This window comes from Vigna umbellata, chromosome 6 (genome assembly GCF_029865625.1).
Source record: "Vigna umbellata cultivar VRB3 chromosome 6, Vumbellata_1.0, whole genome shotgun sequence".
Taxonomy (NCBI): domain Eukaryota; kingdom Viridiplantae; phylum Streptophyta; class Magnoliopsida; order Fabales; family Fabaceae; genus Vigna; species Vigna umbellata.
The window spans coordinates 8,767,486-8,785,226 of record NC_142170.1 but is presented as its reverse complement, the minus strand read 5'-3'; the positions used below and the strand labels follow the sequence as shown (position 1 = coordinate 8,785,226).

The following is a 17,741-nucleotide window of genomic DNA, read 5'->3' as shown; positions in this document are numbered from 1 at the left end:
AAATTAAATTCATAAACAAGTGTTCATAACCAACAAGTGTATCAAAATTAGAGCTGTCAAAATGGGTCACAACCTGCGGGCCAACCCGGCCCACCACGGGTTTAAGCCGGGTTGGGTTTGAAAAATTTGTATTTTTTTTATACGGGTCAGATTTCAACCCGGCTCATTTAAACCCGACTCATGCGGGTTGAACCCGTGGTGGGTTAGGTTGGCCCACCAACCCACCTACCTAATTTTATTTTATTAAAATTTAATTTTAATTGTATAAAAAATATTTATTATTTTCTTTTTGCTTGAAAAAATTATTTAAATTCCTTATTTTCAAAATTAATTAAACATCCATGTTGGGAGTGAAATTTGGGAGTGAAATTTGTTTAGATTTGAATTATAGAAAGTTTGTAATTTTTTTATTTAAAAAAAATTGTAATTAAGTGAGCCAGTAAGCCAATCCGTTTACCTACCAACCCGTGGTGGGTCGGGCTGGATTCGAATTTTTTTGGCTAGCTAATAAATGAGTCGGGTTGGGTTGACTCACTAAGTGACCAACCCGTGGTGGACCGGGCCGGATCGAGACAAGTGACCCGTTTTGACAGCTCTAATCAAAATAATAGAACTTGCTTAATTAAGTTATAAGTCCCTCGTACATTTTTTTATTATCAATTTAGTCCCTATATATTAACTTCTTTTTTCAATCTATTGAATACTCAATTTTTCATTAATCGAGTAAGGTAACTATTATCTTATCTGATCATCTTTTTCACTTGTTTTCACATGCTGAGAAATGTGCGAGTTTTTTTAATAATATAAAATCATATTACTATAATGTAAAACAACAAGTAACTTGTATTAGATAAGAAGAAAAACTAAATTACTATATATTAATGGTGGTGGTAATCAAGAGTCTCTTGATCACTATAGGTGATGTTTAAAGCCATTAAAAAAATATGAAAATCTTATTATTTAATATATTTTCACTTAAAACAATAATATTAATTATCACTTTATATTAATTACAATATCATATTTAAAAGGTGAAAATTGTTGAATTCCATTTATGTTTCAATATATATATATATATATATATATATATATATATATATATATATATATATATATATATATATATATATATATATATATATATATATATATATATATATATATATTGTAAATCTTTTGTATACATTTTGAAAAGTGCAATTGTTGTGAAGCTAGTTAAGGTAAGGATAAGTGTTGAAAAAGCATAAAGTATGAGCAAAAAGGAATTGAATAAGCGGATTGATAAGTCGATGACAGGGTTCATTTTGTTGGGACAAATTACGTATCTATAGCCAATGTGCTATGAGTTGAACTTTTCTTGCAATCTTTTCATCATGCAACGACCATGGCTAGCACGTGGGACCTTCTCCCTTAACCAACAGTACTATGATACAGAGCTACACTCCAACTGTCATCTAATCTCTTTCACAATGGCTAAAGAATGATCAAGTGGAGGAGACATACCTTTGATCTTCTTCTTTTTTTCATCCAAATAACTTTCTAGGAGGAAGAACAAATTTACACAATGAAGCTAATATAAAAGTGGGGAGCATTTCCACGTAAAAGTCATATTATTTGTTGGTATTTGGAATTCAAGAGTATTTGGCGTAATGAACTGATGAAAATCACAAGGTACATAATCATTTACTTCAAAAGATTACCCATGTTGGCCGACCTAGCTTGTATTTCTTTCATTGTGGGTCATCCCCACTTATAGTTATATCACAAACATACTCATCTACTATAAGGAATTCATTAATTAATGTATTAACCTATATATTATTAGAGGACTTTGATTTTAAGATGTTGAGACAAGAAATTATATTAAACTATTGTTGTAATTAATTAAGCTCTTGACCAACTAATTAATTAATATCGAACGGCTAAACATGACAAAAAAATGTGTTTCCATTAACATCAATGGCTGCTCGATGGCCACAAGAGCCAATAGAAAGATATGACAGCAAGTGTTGGGGCTAAAATGTTTGTGGGTTGTCGGCATTTTAGTGATTAGGAGAATGAGAAATGGAAAAGCAAAGGCAAAGAAAAGAAAGAGAAAATGATATGAAAAGTAAGTTAACGGAGGGGAAGATGATGAGTTTGAGTGGTGAAGTACAGATAAACGACATAAAAAGTGAGTGATAGATTATGCACATTCACGTGAGATCCATCGATCTGGTTTTGTTGTCTTCATTATTTTCATTCCCACCAACGAAAAAGTGTTATGATCTCTTTCCTGTCTCACGCACTTCTATTCCTTGCTTTTTCCTCCTTTTTGTTTCTTGCCTTACGAAATTTGTGTTGCTGGACATTCATAGGTCTTTCTTCCTGCACCCCTTTTTCTTCCTGCATCCCATAAAAATTGTAATTCTCAAACTATCCGTTATTAAAATTATAATAAAGATCACTACACATTTTTATCATTTATATTTTTTGGATTTGGAAAATTTCTTTTGGAATAATTAATTCGAAAAGTATAATAGTATATATTCTAGCTTGAATGTGTCGGATTTCTAGAACATTCTGAAATACAAAAATATAATTTTGCAACAAGTGCTTCAGTAGTCATTTCGAATTTGAAAATATATTCAAAACACTTGTTTTAAAAAAAATTATTTTGTATTTTAGATTGAGTGTTTCAGAAGATAGTTTTATATTTGGAAATATATTTTAGAACAATCAATCTATAATACAAAAAGAATTTTCAAAACTGAAGTTTTGGAATGTATTTTGAATCCAGATATGACTTCCGAAACATCTATTCTGAATTTTTTAATTATTCTGAAATGTATTTTTGAGTTTGAAATGTATTTCCAAATGTATCTCTAATAAATCTTTTTTGTAAATAATGGGCTTTCTTCTTATTCTTGTCTTATTCTTCTATAACTTCTTTTTCTATCTATAGGAAAAGCTGTGAGTTGAAGGAGGTGGTGGAGTTTTTTTATCAAGAGAGAATGAAGAATGGAGGGATGGAGATATGGGAGGAGAAAGAGAAAGTAAGCTAAGATTTTTACTTTGACCGAGGGATTAAAGGAGTTTTAAAATTAAGGGAGGTGCAGAAAGAAATAAAAGGAGGTGCACGAAGTAGCAGTCCATCCATATCAGAAGTCGTGTCAATGACAAAAACAATATATATTTTATAGTGCCCGATAAAAGCATCACGTGTCTGATCGTAACATTCCTTTTGTATTTTGGAGTGTGTCCATAAATAGCAATGAAAATAAATGTATTTGCTATAATCGTTAAATAGCGATGAAAATATACTACTATTTTAGAAAAGACTAACAATGCTATATTACTTATACAACACAATCACTTAATTCATTTAATTTATTTATTAAAAATGATAAAAATGAATTAGATCAAATTCATTTGTTTACTTTTTATTGCTGGTCAATTATTTATGCACTATGTTTTTTTTCAAAATTCGTGAAATCTTTTTATCAATATATGGATCAAAAGTAAACTAACTATATTTTTAAAATTAAATATTTCAAATTTTAGTATTGTTGGTGTTGGTTAATTTAATTTTAAGTGTGACATCTTTAGCTGAACTTCGTTAAAGAAACAGTTTAGTTTAAATTAAGGTTATTTTTTCTAGACATCAATTAGAATATTGTGAATTTGATTATAACAGAGTTAACTTGTCTTTAATAGAGAAATAATTAATTTTGTTCCGATTGAAAGATAAACATTTCACTCAAAGTCATGACATTTCTAATTCTTTAGAGACATTGAGTTTTAACCTTAAATCTTAATAGAAGTATTTTTTATTCCTTTTCAATCAAGTCATTGCTCTTAACCAAAATTTCATTCATTCAACCTTAACTAAGACATTTTTATCTCAATTTTAACCTTTAAACATACCATTGGTTCAACCTCAATTATATTATTGTTGTCTCGACCTTAATCAACCTTTTTTATTCAATTCAAATATATTGAATTAAATTATTTATATAATTTATGAATTATATTTAACTTTTTATTTTTTTCAAATATCTTATTTTTATGGTTGAATTGGACATTCATTCATAATATATAGATTATATTGATTTTTTATTAGATAATCAAATTTTTAAAAAAACTAATGATGTTTTATCCAGTCCATTGAAAATAAATTTAACATAATTTAGTAATTAAACATTACGTTATATTATTAGTAAACTAAAAAAATTAAAAATCATCAAACCAATTAATAATAATTAAGTATTTATTTGGTTGGACTTAGACTTAGTATTGTATTTAAATAAAATAAAACTACTTTGTGAATATTTTATGAAGTGGGAGAGAAAAAGAAGAAAGATAAAATAAAGAGTGTACGAAATGATGTGATAAAATATAAAAACATAATATATAAATCAAAATCATAACTAGAACAGTTTCTTACCCCTTTGCTTTCAATAAATTAAACATAAAATGAGGAATCATATATGATATGCAAAATTCTCTTAAATTTATAAATTCGTTCCTTTCCTTGTTTTTCCATCGAAAAAGGCGTAAGGTTTAAGCATAGAATTTTCATTATAGAAGTTATAGTCTTTATGAAAAAAAGAATAAGACATGAAAAGAACAAAACCTTGTTGGGAACACTGCCAACTACTTCCAAAGTTTAATATATATAAATCTAATAGTGGCAGCAATTTATCTCCATATATTATATATTATGAATCTTGATTAATTTCCTTAGCAAAAAAGAAACTGAAATATGTATTCGCCATTCAAAGCAAATGCACCAAATATTCATTCAGGTCAACGACAGCAAAAACTCCAAAGCTAAAAAATTAATTAACACATCAGAGAGAGCTCTTAGCAAAAGATAAAAATTGTTTTGGTATATAAATCTGGCAGCGAACGCTCCAGATAGAACATTCAAGGTATGATTTTTTATTTTTTTACTAATCGTGAGATAAGTGTAATTAATTGATCCCTAATCATCAAGTGTTATTAATTTCTTTTAGGGTTTGTGGGTGATATCCGTAGAGAATATAAAGTAACAACACGTATAATAACTCTTAATAATAGTTAGTTTGTTAAATATACACAAAAACATTGCAAATGGTGTTAGAATAAACATAAAATTGTATGATTCAAGAAACATAATATGAAATAGGAGTAATACATTATTGAGTGAGGGTGTATCTCTACCATCCGATTTCAATTGTGAAAACGGAGTCGTTTTCGGAAGAACCTGGAAATGAGTTCAAAGGGAAGCGTTGTTGTTATGGTGAAGAGCCTGTTGGAGCCAAAACCAAGAGTCCTGCATCAACTGTGGACTCAATCTGAACATCAAAACGCAGAACTCCATCTGAGAGAGTGCACCATCACCGTCCAGATCTCCTTCCCTCATCATGCTCGCAAGCTCTTCCTCTTTAAAATCCTGCAAACCCATAGTAGCAGAGTTCTTCCTCAAACTCTCCAAGGTGATCACCCCCTTCTCCTTGTCCATCAGCACCTGAAACCCCTTGCAAAGCTCATCAATCAGTCCCTCACCGCCCAGTTTACCGGCGATCACCGGTAGCAAGTCTTCGAATTCCATTCCCCGGCTCAAAAATAAAGGGTGTAGATTTTAGAATGAGAATGTGTTGTAGGCGATGACTCTTGGGAAGTTTATATAGATACATTTGAAGGAAAGAGGTTAGAAAGTTGGTGAAGCCTGGTTCCATGACAGTTAAGAAACAGAGAGTTATCATCTCAATACCTTCATTCTGCTGCGGATCAAACCGCAAGTGCTTCTCTGCTTCCTAGAAGTTTTCTCAGGGGCTTTTCTGTCAATTTCATCGCATACTTTGTCTAATCACGTTTGACTAAGCTCCCCTGCATCCGGTCAATTTACCCACCGAATAATAAAACCTTATTCAACACACAACTTAAACCAAAATTTGTATACATTCGCAACTTAAATTAAGTACCTATATATTTTTGGAATAAGTTCTTTCAAACTTTATCAAAGAGAATATCACTTTTTAAATAAGTTAAACTATTTAAACAGTAAAAATGTTTTATGACTGTGCTTTTAACCATTTTTGTCATGATTGACTTTGAGGAAATGGGACCGAGGAGATTGTTGTCAAAGGGGGACCAAAACATCTGGTCAAATGTGCAATAGCTTCGTGGATTTCCTTTGCAAAACTTAAATGTGGTAGATTATAATACTGTTTATAATACTGTATTTAAGCTTTGTCAAGTTGATAGAGGTTGGATGATTAATTATAAGATTTATGATTCACATAAAGCATTAATGCGATCTCAGGTGTACTGGTAAAGTTTAGCTCAACCAGAATACTTATGACAACGTACTTTGGTATTTGGATATATGATAGAAATTAAAAGGTTATATGATAGAAAATAAGAGGGTGAATAAGAATAAGGAAAAGAAAAAAAAGTGATAATAAATAATAAAAATATATATTTATTATTTATGTTAACTGTCGGTGTATTTATTTTCAACTTGATGCAAAAAACGTAGTATTTTTTTTTCACACATTTTTCATGTATATCAATATAACTAAACAAGAAAAAAGAGACAACATTCCATGAAAATCCGTCACCATTTTATCTGCATCGTGATGTAAACAGAACTTATAGTTGTTGCATGAAGTTTAATTGATGATGAAAGAAAAAACTAATTAAATCATTTGAAATAGATGTAGGTTTTGTGATAATAATTCTACAATATAATACATTTATCATATATAATCATAACAACAATGAAAAGATATAAAAAGAAATTTATAGTCAATTTATAAACTATTGTCTGCTATTGTCAATTGTACTTTACATTGTGTGAGGAATCATCCAATTAATAAATAAAGATTAATTCCTTTTAATGGAAGAATTATTAAAGTATCCGTTTTTTCATACAATCCTAATAAATCAGGCGTTCATTGATGAATGTAAAAGATCAGGAGAAGATTTAATTTGGTCAAACCTTACTCGACTCATCAATCATTTCCAGTGTTAAACAGTGAATGGATTGATAACATTGGGTTAAAGAAAGTAATAAAAGGATAAAATAACTCAAAATATTGTACTGAAGGGAAAAAAAAACTTAAATACATGTTCATTGGAAGTCATAATTCTATTATATATAACCTATTTTTGCAATATATTTTCCCTAATTTTTAAATTTATTTCCATGGGCAAACAAGAATGGTGTAAAAAGTTATTATCAAATTATGAAAATTGATTGAGAAATCTTCAAAACACCACTTCTTCTAATTTTAACATAACATTAAGAAGAAAAGTATGATACAGTGGTTTCGTACACGGAAACTGATGATACTTTGATTCAAGTAAATTTGCTAGTTCCATTGGGTATAAGAAAAGAGGTTTCTTAGAAAAATAAAACAAAATAAACCATTTGAATTTTATGTGAAAATCGTTCATTTATCAATACGTTTAATTTTTTTAATTAGTCGTTTTTATTTTTTTTATATTATTGATAAAATATTTGTGTTTAATGTGAAAATCACTCGGTTTAATCCATTGTGATTTTCAAGCGAAGGCCGTGGCGGTGCACCGAAATTTTAGAGGAGTTCATCACCGTGGAGACAGCGTGTTTAGAATAACTTCTAATAAAAAAATTAGACATTTTAAATTGATTTATTCTCAGCCACCGTGCACAAAATAAAAGAAAGAAAGAAACGAAAGCATCATATAGTATATAATTTATTTTCTTCGTAAAATATATTTTGTTGAAAAAACAGGAATAAACATGATGTACGAGCATGTTGGTCTATTTGTGAGTATTGAGCTAAAGAAATGGAAAGATTAAACCCAAAACGGGAGCAGTGGGAAAGCGTGGCAGCACAATACAAATTAATTAATTAATTAATTTAAGGCCGTGTGGAATGGACGGTTCATGATTGACCAACAACTTAGTCTGAAGACTGTTTTTGCCAGTTCAAAGTGTTGGCTTTGGAACATTTTTAATGTTGTCAACCAAAAACAAGAAACAGCAATAGGTGTTGGTCAGAATTAGCAACACATACAGTGGTGGAGGTTTCTCAACAATTTCATGTGAACATTGTGTCAACGCCATGTATACACAAATGTATACCTCTCATCAAATTCATGTGACTAACCACATTGTGATGCTTGACATTTATGGAATACAACAAATTCAGCACCACGGATTACATCTCTTGTTTTTAGTGCCATCTTCGTTATAAAACTAGAGGTAGAACATTTTATGTTTCCATATTAACTCATATGATCATGTCACATTCAAAAATAAGGTTTTGAAAGAAAAAAAAACATCATAGAAAAGTTTGAACACCATCATATGCTTTAGCACCGTATATATATATATATATATATATGTATAAAGTTATTTTATTGATCAGCTCCAAAAGTTAATAGTAACTTTTTAAAAAAATATAGTAATTTTTTCAATACTTTGGCATTTTCTTTTTTCATTATTCTGAAAAAAAAAACATTTTTTATTAATTAATAAATGACATTTTTAGTGGGGATTGCCTTGTAGCTTTTATCATAATATTAAAGGATGATTCTTCCCGCATCTTCCTTTTTTCTTTCTATATAGTTTTTATTAATTGATGAAATGACAATTTTATCTCTATTTTCTTTTCTTATATCCTGTCAGTTTCCAGTTCTTCACCTCTTTCAGCGCTGCACCTCTTCTGGTGGTGGGTACATGGTGAATCTTATTTTAATTTAATTCTGAATATATATAATTTGAAAGATATTATAAAAGTTTTAAATGAGTTATAAAATGCACATTCGAAAATGTAGCTTTTAAATATAATTTTTCAAAACATATTTTTGAATATGAAAATATTTTTTGAATTATCCTAATTTATTTAAAAAAGAGAGGTGGGAGTAATTTTTTATCTTTTATTATAATTTAAATGAAAAATAATTCAGAATTTGAATTATATGGAGGTGCAGAAAAAAGGAGGGTGCAGGAAGAAACGAGTATTTTCAGATAGGGCAGTGAAGGCCCGTCAACTTGAAGATGTGGTTTGTAAAGGCCCATCAATGAGAATGAGAATGAAAATAGAAATGGCCTGGGTGCTGTTTAAACTGAAATGAAAATGAAGATTTTGAAGGAATTTCTTTTGGAAACAATGTGTTCCAATGAGACAAGCGTAAACAAATAATTTATACACGAGTTATTCTTTGAATCTTTTAAATGGTTTAAGCAGTTAACTTAGGAAAAAATTTCACCTACAGAGAACATCACATAGTCTAACGGATACCATAGGCGACAATATTGTTCATAGTAATAATAGAGATTGCAGGTGAATAATAAACAGTCAAGTTTGAATAAAAATACATCTTCAAAAGGAAATCATTTTTTTTACCTCTCATATTGCAGAATCGTTTGGTAGAGGCTATCCAATCACATTTGCAAATTCCATATTATTACACTTTGTTTGGGATCTTTTACATTTCTAATTTGAGGTTAGAACAACCTAATAAAAAATTATGATGTACTTAAAACTTTGAACATTTCTATGAATAGATTCTAAAACTAACAGAATCTAGTCTAAGTTTTTGTTAGACACGAGTTTATAAAGTGACATTTTTTCATATAGTGTAATTCATTAATCCCTTAATCTAACTTTCTCCTTCTCATTTCATATAAGTCTCTCTCCCTATAAATTTATCCCTTTCAACCTTCCACTAGTATAAAAAGATATTATAACATCATTATATTTAATTTGCAAGTAATAAATTTCGACTTCAAAAATAAATAGTAATATTTTTGTAAATATTTTGTCCAAATTAAAGTTGAATTTATTCACAATAAACATCAATTTAGCTTTTAACATTAATCTTAAACAGACATTAAATGTTGTCAGAATGTATGTTGGCCTCGGGCTGATGTTAAAAACTAAATTAACATCTCTTGTGAATAGATATGACGTCAAATGTTATTTTAAAATTTCAGAAGCAATCTCAACATCCTCATCTTTCCCTTCATACGAAACTTCCCACCAAAGTCCAGTAACAATACTAAACTTCTAGGAGAAAATTCTTCAACCCATTTCACTTTATCTATCGATTGTGGTATTTGTTTGGGCAGAAACTTTCATTTTCTCTCATTACATTTCTTATTAAGATTGATTTTTTCATTCACTGGTCATTGTTATGTGTCTTAAAGATTGTGTTTTTGCAGTTTAAGATTAACCTTGAGTTTTGTAAATTTTAAATTGTCATAACTTTTGGTATATATCATACATGGAGATGCTCCAAAAATGAAAGTTGTTGGAAATGGAGTGATGAACGCGCTAAACATCGTTTAAGATTTTATTTTTTCTGAAATGTTATGGAATTTTTAAAAATTCATAGTTTAAGGAATTTTTGTATTATTATTTTTCTCCTATTTTTCTCCTATTTTTCTATACCTTACACTTTTATTTTAGATATCTATACTACTTCTAAAATTTTATAAATTTTTGTGGTGTATTCTTGTATTGTATACTGATTTTTTTTCATTGTTTTAGTAAAGGGAAATATCGAAAAAAATTAACAAAAAAAAAACACACAATTTGACGTTTGTTGTTCCTGCAAGAGAAGTTAATAACATTTGTTATAATGCAACTATGTTTGTTAAGAGACAACAGACGTCAATTTGATGTCTCTGGCTATAAGGTTGGACCTTTAATAGACATCAAAAGCCTAAAACAACATATGTTAAAAAAACCTTTTGTGTTAGTGTTCCTTAAAATAACATGAAAAGTACTTTTTGGTGACTATAAATAACAAGTTGTGCTCAGCGTCGTATCAGCGCCACATCAAAAAATGGAAGCTTCAACACTAAGTTTTTAGGAACTGAAGATTTATTCAAATAACCAAATTAGTATTCCAACTCAGTGAAGGGTTTAAAAATAGGTTTAAGTGTTAGATTGAATACCAGTTCGCTCAAATGATTAGATTCTCAATTCTCTAATTCAACATCAATTCTAATAAAACAACACATATTACACAACAATCACAACAACAACTCTACATTGAATACCAATTTGCTCAAATGATCATATTCTCAATTCTCCAATTTCAAATGATCATATTCTCAATTCTCCAATTCAACATCAATTCCAATAAAAACAAGCATATATTATACAACAATCACAACAACAACTCCACATACCAAAATGACTAATTCAAACCAAACATGCAATTTAGATTAACAACACATCAACAAATTTAAATTAGATAATTAGCTTCCCTTACCTACTATAACCAAAAATCATTCTTACAGTTCAGAGAACTCTATCTGTTCCTACAAATAATCATATAATCATGATCAGTACATCATAATGTTAGCATCATTTATCAACAAAGTTTTGTAGAATACTCAAATGATACATGTGACAAAACGATACTCATGTGCATTGGACAACACATAAAATAAAGAAAAGAGCATAAATTAACCTACTCTTTTGCAAGAACTGATAGAATATAGTTGAAGACCTCGTCTTAGTGATCACTTAAGTATTCCGTGATCTTCAAACAAATGAATAAGAGATAAGAAGACTTAAAGAGATGGTAGATAATCTTTAGAGAAAGAGTTTTAGAGTGATAATGTTCTTCTACCTAATGAACTCATTAATTAAAATTCTATTTAAATGGTTGAACTTTTGATATTACAATAAACATCATTTAAAACATCCTATCACATCTAATATGTTATTTTCTATGCTCTTACACGTATTATCATAAATGTGTTACATTAAACTAAAGAAAAGTTACTAATATATGCTAATAAAATAAAATAAAAAACCTTTAGATTTATATAACAATTTATAATTTATTCACAATGTAACTTTTATAATATTTATAATATTTAACAATTAAATAATTCAAGTTTTTTTAATCAAAATTATTCATTTTTATATATAAATTCTTTTATGATTTTTAGTTAATTTAATCTGTAACTAAAATAACTACATACAAAGATACATCTTTTGTTTTTCAATTTTATCCTCTTAATTATTATTTTTTAAATTTAAATAGTTATTTACAATAAAAATATTATTTTTCAGTCTTTGTAATTAATTTATTTTAATTCGAATAATTATTTATTATAAAAGATTTATTTACTTTTTTAACATTTTGTAACTAGTTTTCAAATTAAAATAATTATTCATAATAAAAAAATTATTTACATAATATTACTTCTAATATTTTTATATCAATAACTTAAATTTATTTTATCTATAATTATATCTATATACATTTTTTTATTTTATTTTTTAATTACTACTTTTAAAATTTAAATAATTTGTAGACGTGCCTAGTATTTTTAAATACAATATAGAAATGATTAGATTATTACAAGAAAAAATAAGTATTGAGTTTAAAATATACGAAATGTCAATATTATTTAAAAATAAGAATGAATCTCATTCAGAAGAATTTTAAAACTATAAGATTATCATTTAACATGTTCAAAGAGATAAGTGATCAGTGCAATCTTCAAAAATAACTTATACTCACTATTATAAATAAACATTATGTGTGTGTATGAGGTACAGAAACATAAACATTAGCAGATAAAAAATAAAACATTAGCTCTCTGTATATATAGATTCCCGGTCCCTATAAAAGAGCTTAAAACAATACAAAAAATCCTAACTTGTTATAAAATACAACTAAAATAACAAGATATAGATTTCATGTAAGGTTTCGTCGCGTACTATCGACCTTGCTCGTAACCGCTCTCAAATTGCAGACTTGTTTCTGGTTTACTAGAAGAAGAAGCTGAACTTGAATAACGCTTGTTCATAAAAAATGTTGGCTGCGTGGGAATTGGCATGGTTGTTGTCTCTACGTCAAGCATGTACAAAACATTTGACATAGTGGGTCGATTACTTGGTTCATCTTGTATGCATAATAATCCAACAACTGCACATTTGAAAAATTGATTTTCGTTGCATGTTTCACCAAGACTAGAATCCATTAAATCCAGTATCTTGTTCTCTGACCATAAATTCCATGCCTGATAAATATAATGTCAAGAAAAAATGAATCAGAAATCAATATAAGTCACAAAAACAACACAAGACAGCAACACAATAAACATACATAACCCAAAAGGCTAGAAATTTGTTTGGACTCATAGAATCCTGTGTTCTTTTTTCCACTAAGAATCTCCAGTAGGACCACTCCAAAACTGAAAACATCAGATTTCACTGAAAAAAGTCCATCCAAAGCGTACTCTGGAGCCATGTATCCACTTCAAGAAAAAAACAATAAAAATTTTTATGTGTAGCAAGAATGTATGGAACATCATATTCAGAAAAATAACAATGTCAGAGTACATGGTGAACTTACTAGGTTCCCATCACTCTCCCTGTACTTGCTTCAGTTTCTTTTCCTCCAAATATTTTGGCAAGACCAAAGTCAGATATCTTTGGATTCATTTCCTCGTCTAAGAGAACGTTGCTGGTTTTCATGTCTCTATGAATCACTCTCAATCTAGAGTCTTGATGAAGGTATAGCATGCCTCGTGCAATGCCTACTATTATCTCAAACCGCATCGGCCAATCCAACAGTATAGTTCGACTACGGTCTTTCAACGTATGCATTTCACATTTCAAATCAAGAACGAGGTTAGCGAAGTTATGATTGTAATAATTAGAGAATAGGTTGTATGATGGAATATGGAGTCTCACCAAATATAAATGAGTCCAAACTCTTATTTGGCATGTATTCATAAAGTAAGATTTTTTCATCCCCTTTTATGCAGTAGCCCCTCAGTCTAACAAGGTTCCGATGTTGAAGTTTGGCAATCAAAATAACCTCATTTTTGAATTCTTGCAGGCCTTGAGTGGAAACACTTGAAAGTCTCTTTACAGCTATTTCTTGACCTCCAGGAAACGTTCCCTGGATAAAAGGTTTCCATACATTATATCATGAGAAGATTTTGCAAGGATTCAATGCAAGGTAGGTAATAAAGTTTGATGAACTGAACAAATCACCTTATAAACAGGTCCATAACCTCCTCTTCCAAGCTTGTTAGAATCCGAGAAACTATCTGTAGCTGCGAGAATGCTTGCAAAAGTGTAAAAGGGAACTTCAATGCCTTCGATGTCTTTTTCTTCTAAACTTCCTAAGCCAATCAAACCTTTCACATGTCTTTCACTCTCATACAAGCTCTCCTGAATTCGGGTGCTTGCTCGGTCTGAACTCCGTACCAACAGATCAATAGCATTTCATTATCTGTGTGAAGATAAAAGATTTTTAATTCAACATGCAAAACTTCATATTATTACCATGTTTACGGGGCTTTTTCTTTCTCCACACGAAGCCAAAAGCTATTATGCATGTCACAGCAGCCAGGGAACCAAGAGTTGCTAAAAGAATCAGTTCTAGTCGAGTTGAGTGATTTCCTGATTGCTCTTCTCTCGCAGAAAGGAAAAAAAATATGCAGAAAGTATGAGGGCAAACACCATTATAATCATTTTAATCTGGCAATATTTTTTGGGTATTAAAGGAGAAAAATAGAAAAGTCGAGAGGATTATAACAAAATCCTAACCTTGGGTGCAGCTCATTAATGTGTTATTCCATTTATAGTTTGAATTACAAAGGCACCTACTTCCACCTTCCCCTGTTGCTCTGCATGTTGAATTTGGCCAACTAATGCAGTCTGTACGCTGACTACAGGGGGGTTCTGGCGCTGGTAACCAACTGATTTTTATTACGGCATCTTCATTGTACTGAGCTACCTTAAACGGAAAATCAGTGCTATTCTGACTGCTGAAACTGTAATTGAAGGAATAGAAATCGTCTGTTTGAATGGCAAACATTCTGGAATCTTCATCGATCCAAGTTACTGGGTATGATATACGTCCGGGAATCATAAAACTAACTTTGCCAGTGGAATTGTCGCAATTGAACTTGTTGTACATGGGGTCTCCACAGTTTGGTCCAGTGCTCAGCGGATAGGGAATGACATATGTGCCGCAAGGTTCACACGATTTAGCAGTTGGTGCTACACAACAACAATTAATAATTCAGCCATAAATCATGTTCCATAGTTTACCTTTCAATCCATCCCTTAAACTGATGAGTCAATACAATATGACCTATGAATATCATCTAGAACTTTCAACTATTCGAATTAACAATATATAAATTACCTATATCTGATGTTTTAACCAAGATAGAAAGATCACTACCGCGCGCGTACTTCTCAACAAGAGAAGGTAAAGGCCGCGTCCAGATTCTGCACGAGTATAAATTATCGTCGCGATTGGTCGAAATATTAAATGAATAGGCTTGGCACTGTGATTCGGGACACATGTCGATGCAGATGGATTGGCATTCTGCTTCTGTTTGAGCATAAATTTGTTGGTCTGGGTCGCCCACTTTTATCTTGGTTAAGTTCAGGAACATCACGTCCTTGTTGGTACACGATCCTGATTTTCTCACACATCCTTTGGACTCGGATTCTCCATCAGAACGAGAATCATGAATACGACTGAATCCTGGCAAACATTTGCACTGAATGAAGTTATCTCTGTTACATAGGCTGAAGCTCCCACAATAGTCAGGTAGGTCACAGTTGTTCTCTGGCGCCGACCATATCTTAGTCCAATTTGATTCTGCCTCATCCCACTCCAGAAACACTATCTCCCCGCTAGAATTCATCAAAAGCCTTGATTTATAGTACACATAAGGTTTTGATACGAATAGTGTTTTGTTAGAATAATTATACGTTTTAGCACTCCAGATGTCGTTGTTCAACAAATTAAATACCTTCTGGGAAGCCGCTTCTGTGTCATATTCATCAAGTGCCAAGTGGATTTGTGATTGATATTGCACAACGAAGCTCCGTGTCTCAGCCTTTTGAGTCAGCTTGAAGGTGAAGTTCCCAGGTGCTGGGTTAGAGGAGTCTCTCCAACAAGTCAACGACAAAGTCGCATCCATTTTCATGCCGGGAAGAAACGTGTCTGTTGGGTTCTGGAAGCTTTCCCACAGGTATGTCGCTTCAGAGTCATCCTCTTTTAGTACTAGATTCCCAGAATCTAGGAGCTGCAGTGTTCTGTTAGAGGACGAGGATGCTCCAAGTTCAGAAGACCAGAGGCTTCTGAATGCATATTCTACCACCAGATTTCCATCCTCCGCAATTCGAAAAACTCCACCGGAATCTGGAACAGGATGATCTCTGTTGGCAACCCACACGACTGTTTGTGGTTCCAAGGCGTGATACCAAATCCCCAGGTATTTCCCTCCACTTTTCTCAGCAGGAGAAAAAAAGCCCAGCTCAAATGTGGCGTTAGATGAAACAAGGTTTCCTTGGGAGTCCTGAGTTATGTTCTGGTTAGCCTTCAGAGCATCTCCACCCAAACATATATCGAAGCATATCGGCAGCCAGAGAAGAAGAAAGGAGAAAGACAACACAATCTCTTCACTTCTCATTGCTATAACAAGCCTTCTACGATCTAAGTGATCCTTCTTCCCAAAATTTTGACACCAAATGCTATAAAATCAACTACTATTTCAACCTCTCGTTAATTTCTTAATTGTTCATCTTCTTTCTCAGAAAAATAAAAAATAAAAAATAGAATTTGTTGATCTTTCAACGAGCTACAATTTACCAGTCATGTTTAAGTCTCACTCGGCATGCCCAACAAAGATATTCTAAGGCAATCATCACTAGTCAAAGAAAAATCTTACGTAAGGGGAGAGAAGACACACATCTGTAGTTACAGTAACTATTACTAGTCAATTTTAATATAAACCATTTTTCTTTTAATTTTACACTCATTTAGCATCTTAATAAGTTTATTTAATATTCTTGTTTTTATAAAATTATATATATTTATAATTATATTTAATCCCATTTACTAGAAATGATATGTAAATTTAAATATGTGTTTAATTGAGTATCGAGACCCCGGTAAAAATTAATTATTTTCAATTCAATTTTTATTAATATTTTTAATCTATTGACTAATTAAAAATTTTATATTTTTTTTATTAAGTTATTACTGTATTATTTTTTCGTTAATTGGATGATTTATCTTATTTTTATCTTTTAATTTTGCTTACTTATATGTCTATGTATTGAAAAAATATTGTGTGTTTGATAAGGGTGAAAAAGAGTTGTTTTTACACTTATAAATAAACTTAATATGGTAATTATTCATGTTATTACTCAGTGAAAGTTGTAATAGGAAATAGGAAGTAGATGTTATGTAAAACATTGTACATGAAAGGTTGTATTATTTGGACTGTTGTCAGCCAATTCTCGCTAAGCGTTGTGCGAATAGCATTAGTTGAAGTGCAGTAGTTAAGAAAATTCGCACAGCGCATACACATATGTGTGCGAAGCGAATTAATGAAGTTAAATGGCTTAAAAAGACGTGACAGAAAGACAAAAACGATCTTCTGACACACAAACAAAAGGAGAAAAATACTTGAGAACTTCAGGAGACGCTCATGAGACACTTCAAGGCATCAAGACTTCACTTCTGCAAGGAATTGCTGTAAGTACGTTCTAGATGTCTAGGAGAGGCTGGTTTTTATGTTCATTAGAATTAGTCGTATGACAATACATTCATGTAAATTTCCTGTGTAATATATGTCTATGTTCTTGTTCTTTTCTTGACTTGCTTATGATTATACGGAAGTATAATTATTTTTAAACTTTCTTTTGGAAAGTATTTTTTACAACAGAAACGTAAGAAAAGGTATGCTAGAAATAACTTCTGTGTTTTTGGTC

At 30.7% G+C, this 17,741-nt stretch overlaps 1 protein-coding gene and 1 pseudogene across 2 annotated transcripts; both read right to left on the bottom strand.

Annotated features, from left to right (window-relative positions):
• Positions 1-5,100: 5,100 nt before the first annotated feature.
• On the bottom strand, positions 5,101-5,858 carry LOC124845195 (calcium-binding protein PBP1 pseudogene; annotated as a pseudogene).
• Positions 5,859-12,485: 6,627 nt separating this feature from the next.
• LOC124822486 (G-type lectin S-receptor-like serine/threonine-protein kinase At4g03230) lies at positions 12,486-16,625 on the bottom strand. 2 transcript variants are annotated; one of them, XM_047294488.2, is made up of 8 exons: positions 15,154-16,617; positions 14,550-15,005; positions 14,286-14,411; positions 13,992-14,194; positions 13,686-13,896; positions 13,345-13,582; positions 13,096-13,246; positions 12,486-13,009 (listed from the first exon to the last, which is right to left on the bottom strand). In XM_047294488.2, exons 1-8 carry the CDS (start codon positions 16,433-16,435, stop codon positions 12,707-12,709), a joined length of 2,970 nt encoding a protein of 989 aa, XP_047150444.2. In that variant the 5' UTR covers positions 16,436-16,617; the 3' UTR covers positions 12,486-12,706. The 2 variants fall into 2 exon arrangements, with proteins under 2 accessions (XP_047150444.2, XP_087949769.1); XM_088093643.1 differs by lacking the exon at positions 13,096-13,246 and having other exon boundaries at positions 12,869-13,009; positions 15,154-16,625.
• Positions 16,626-17,741: the final 1,116 nt, after the last annotated feature.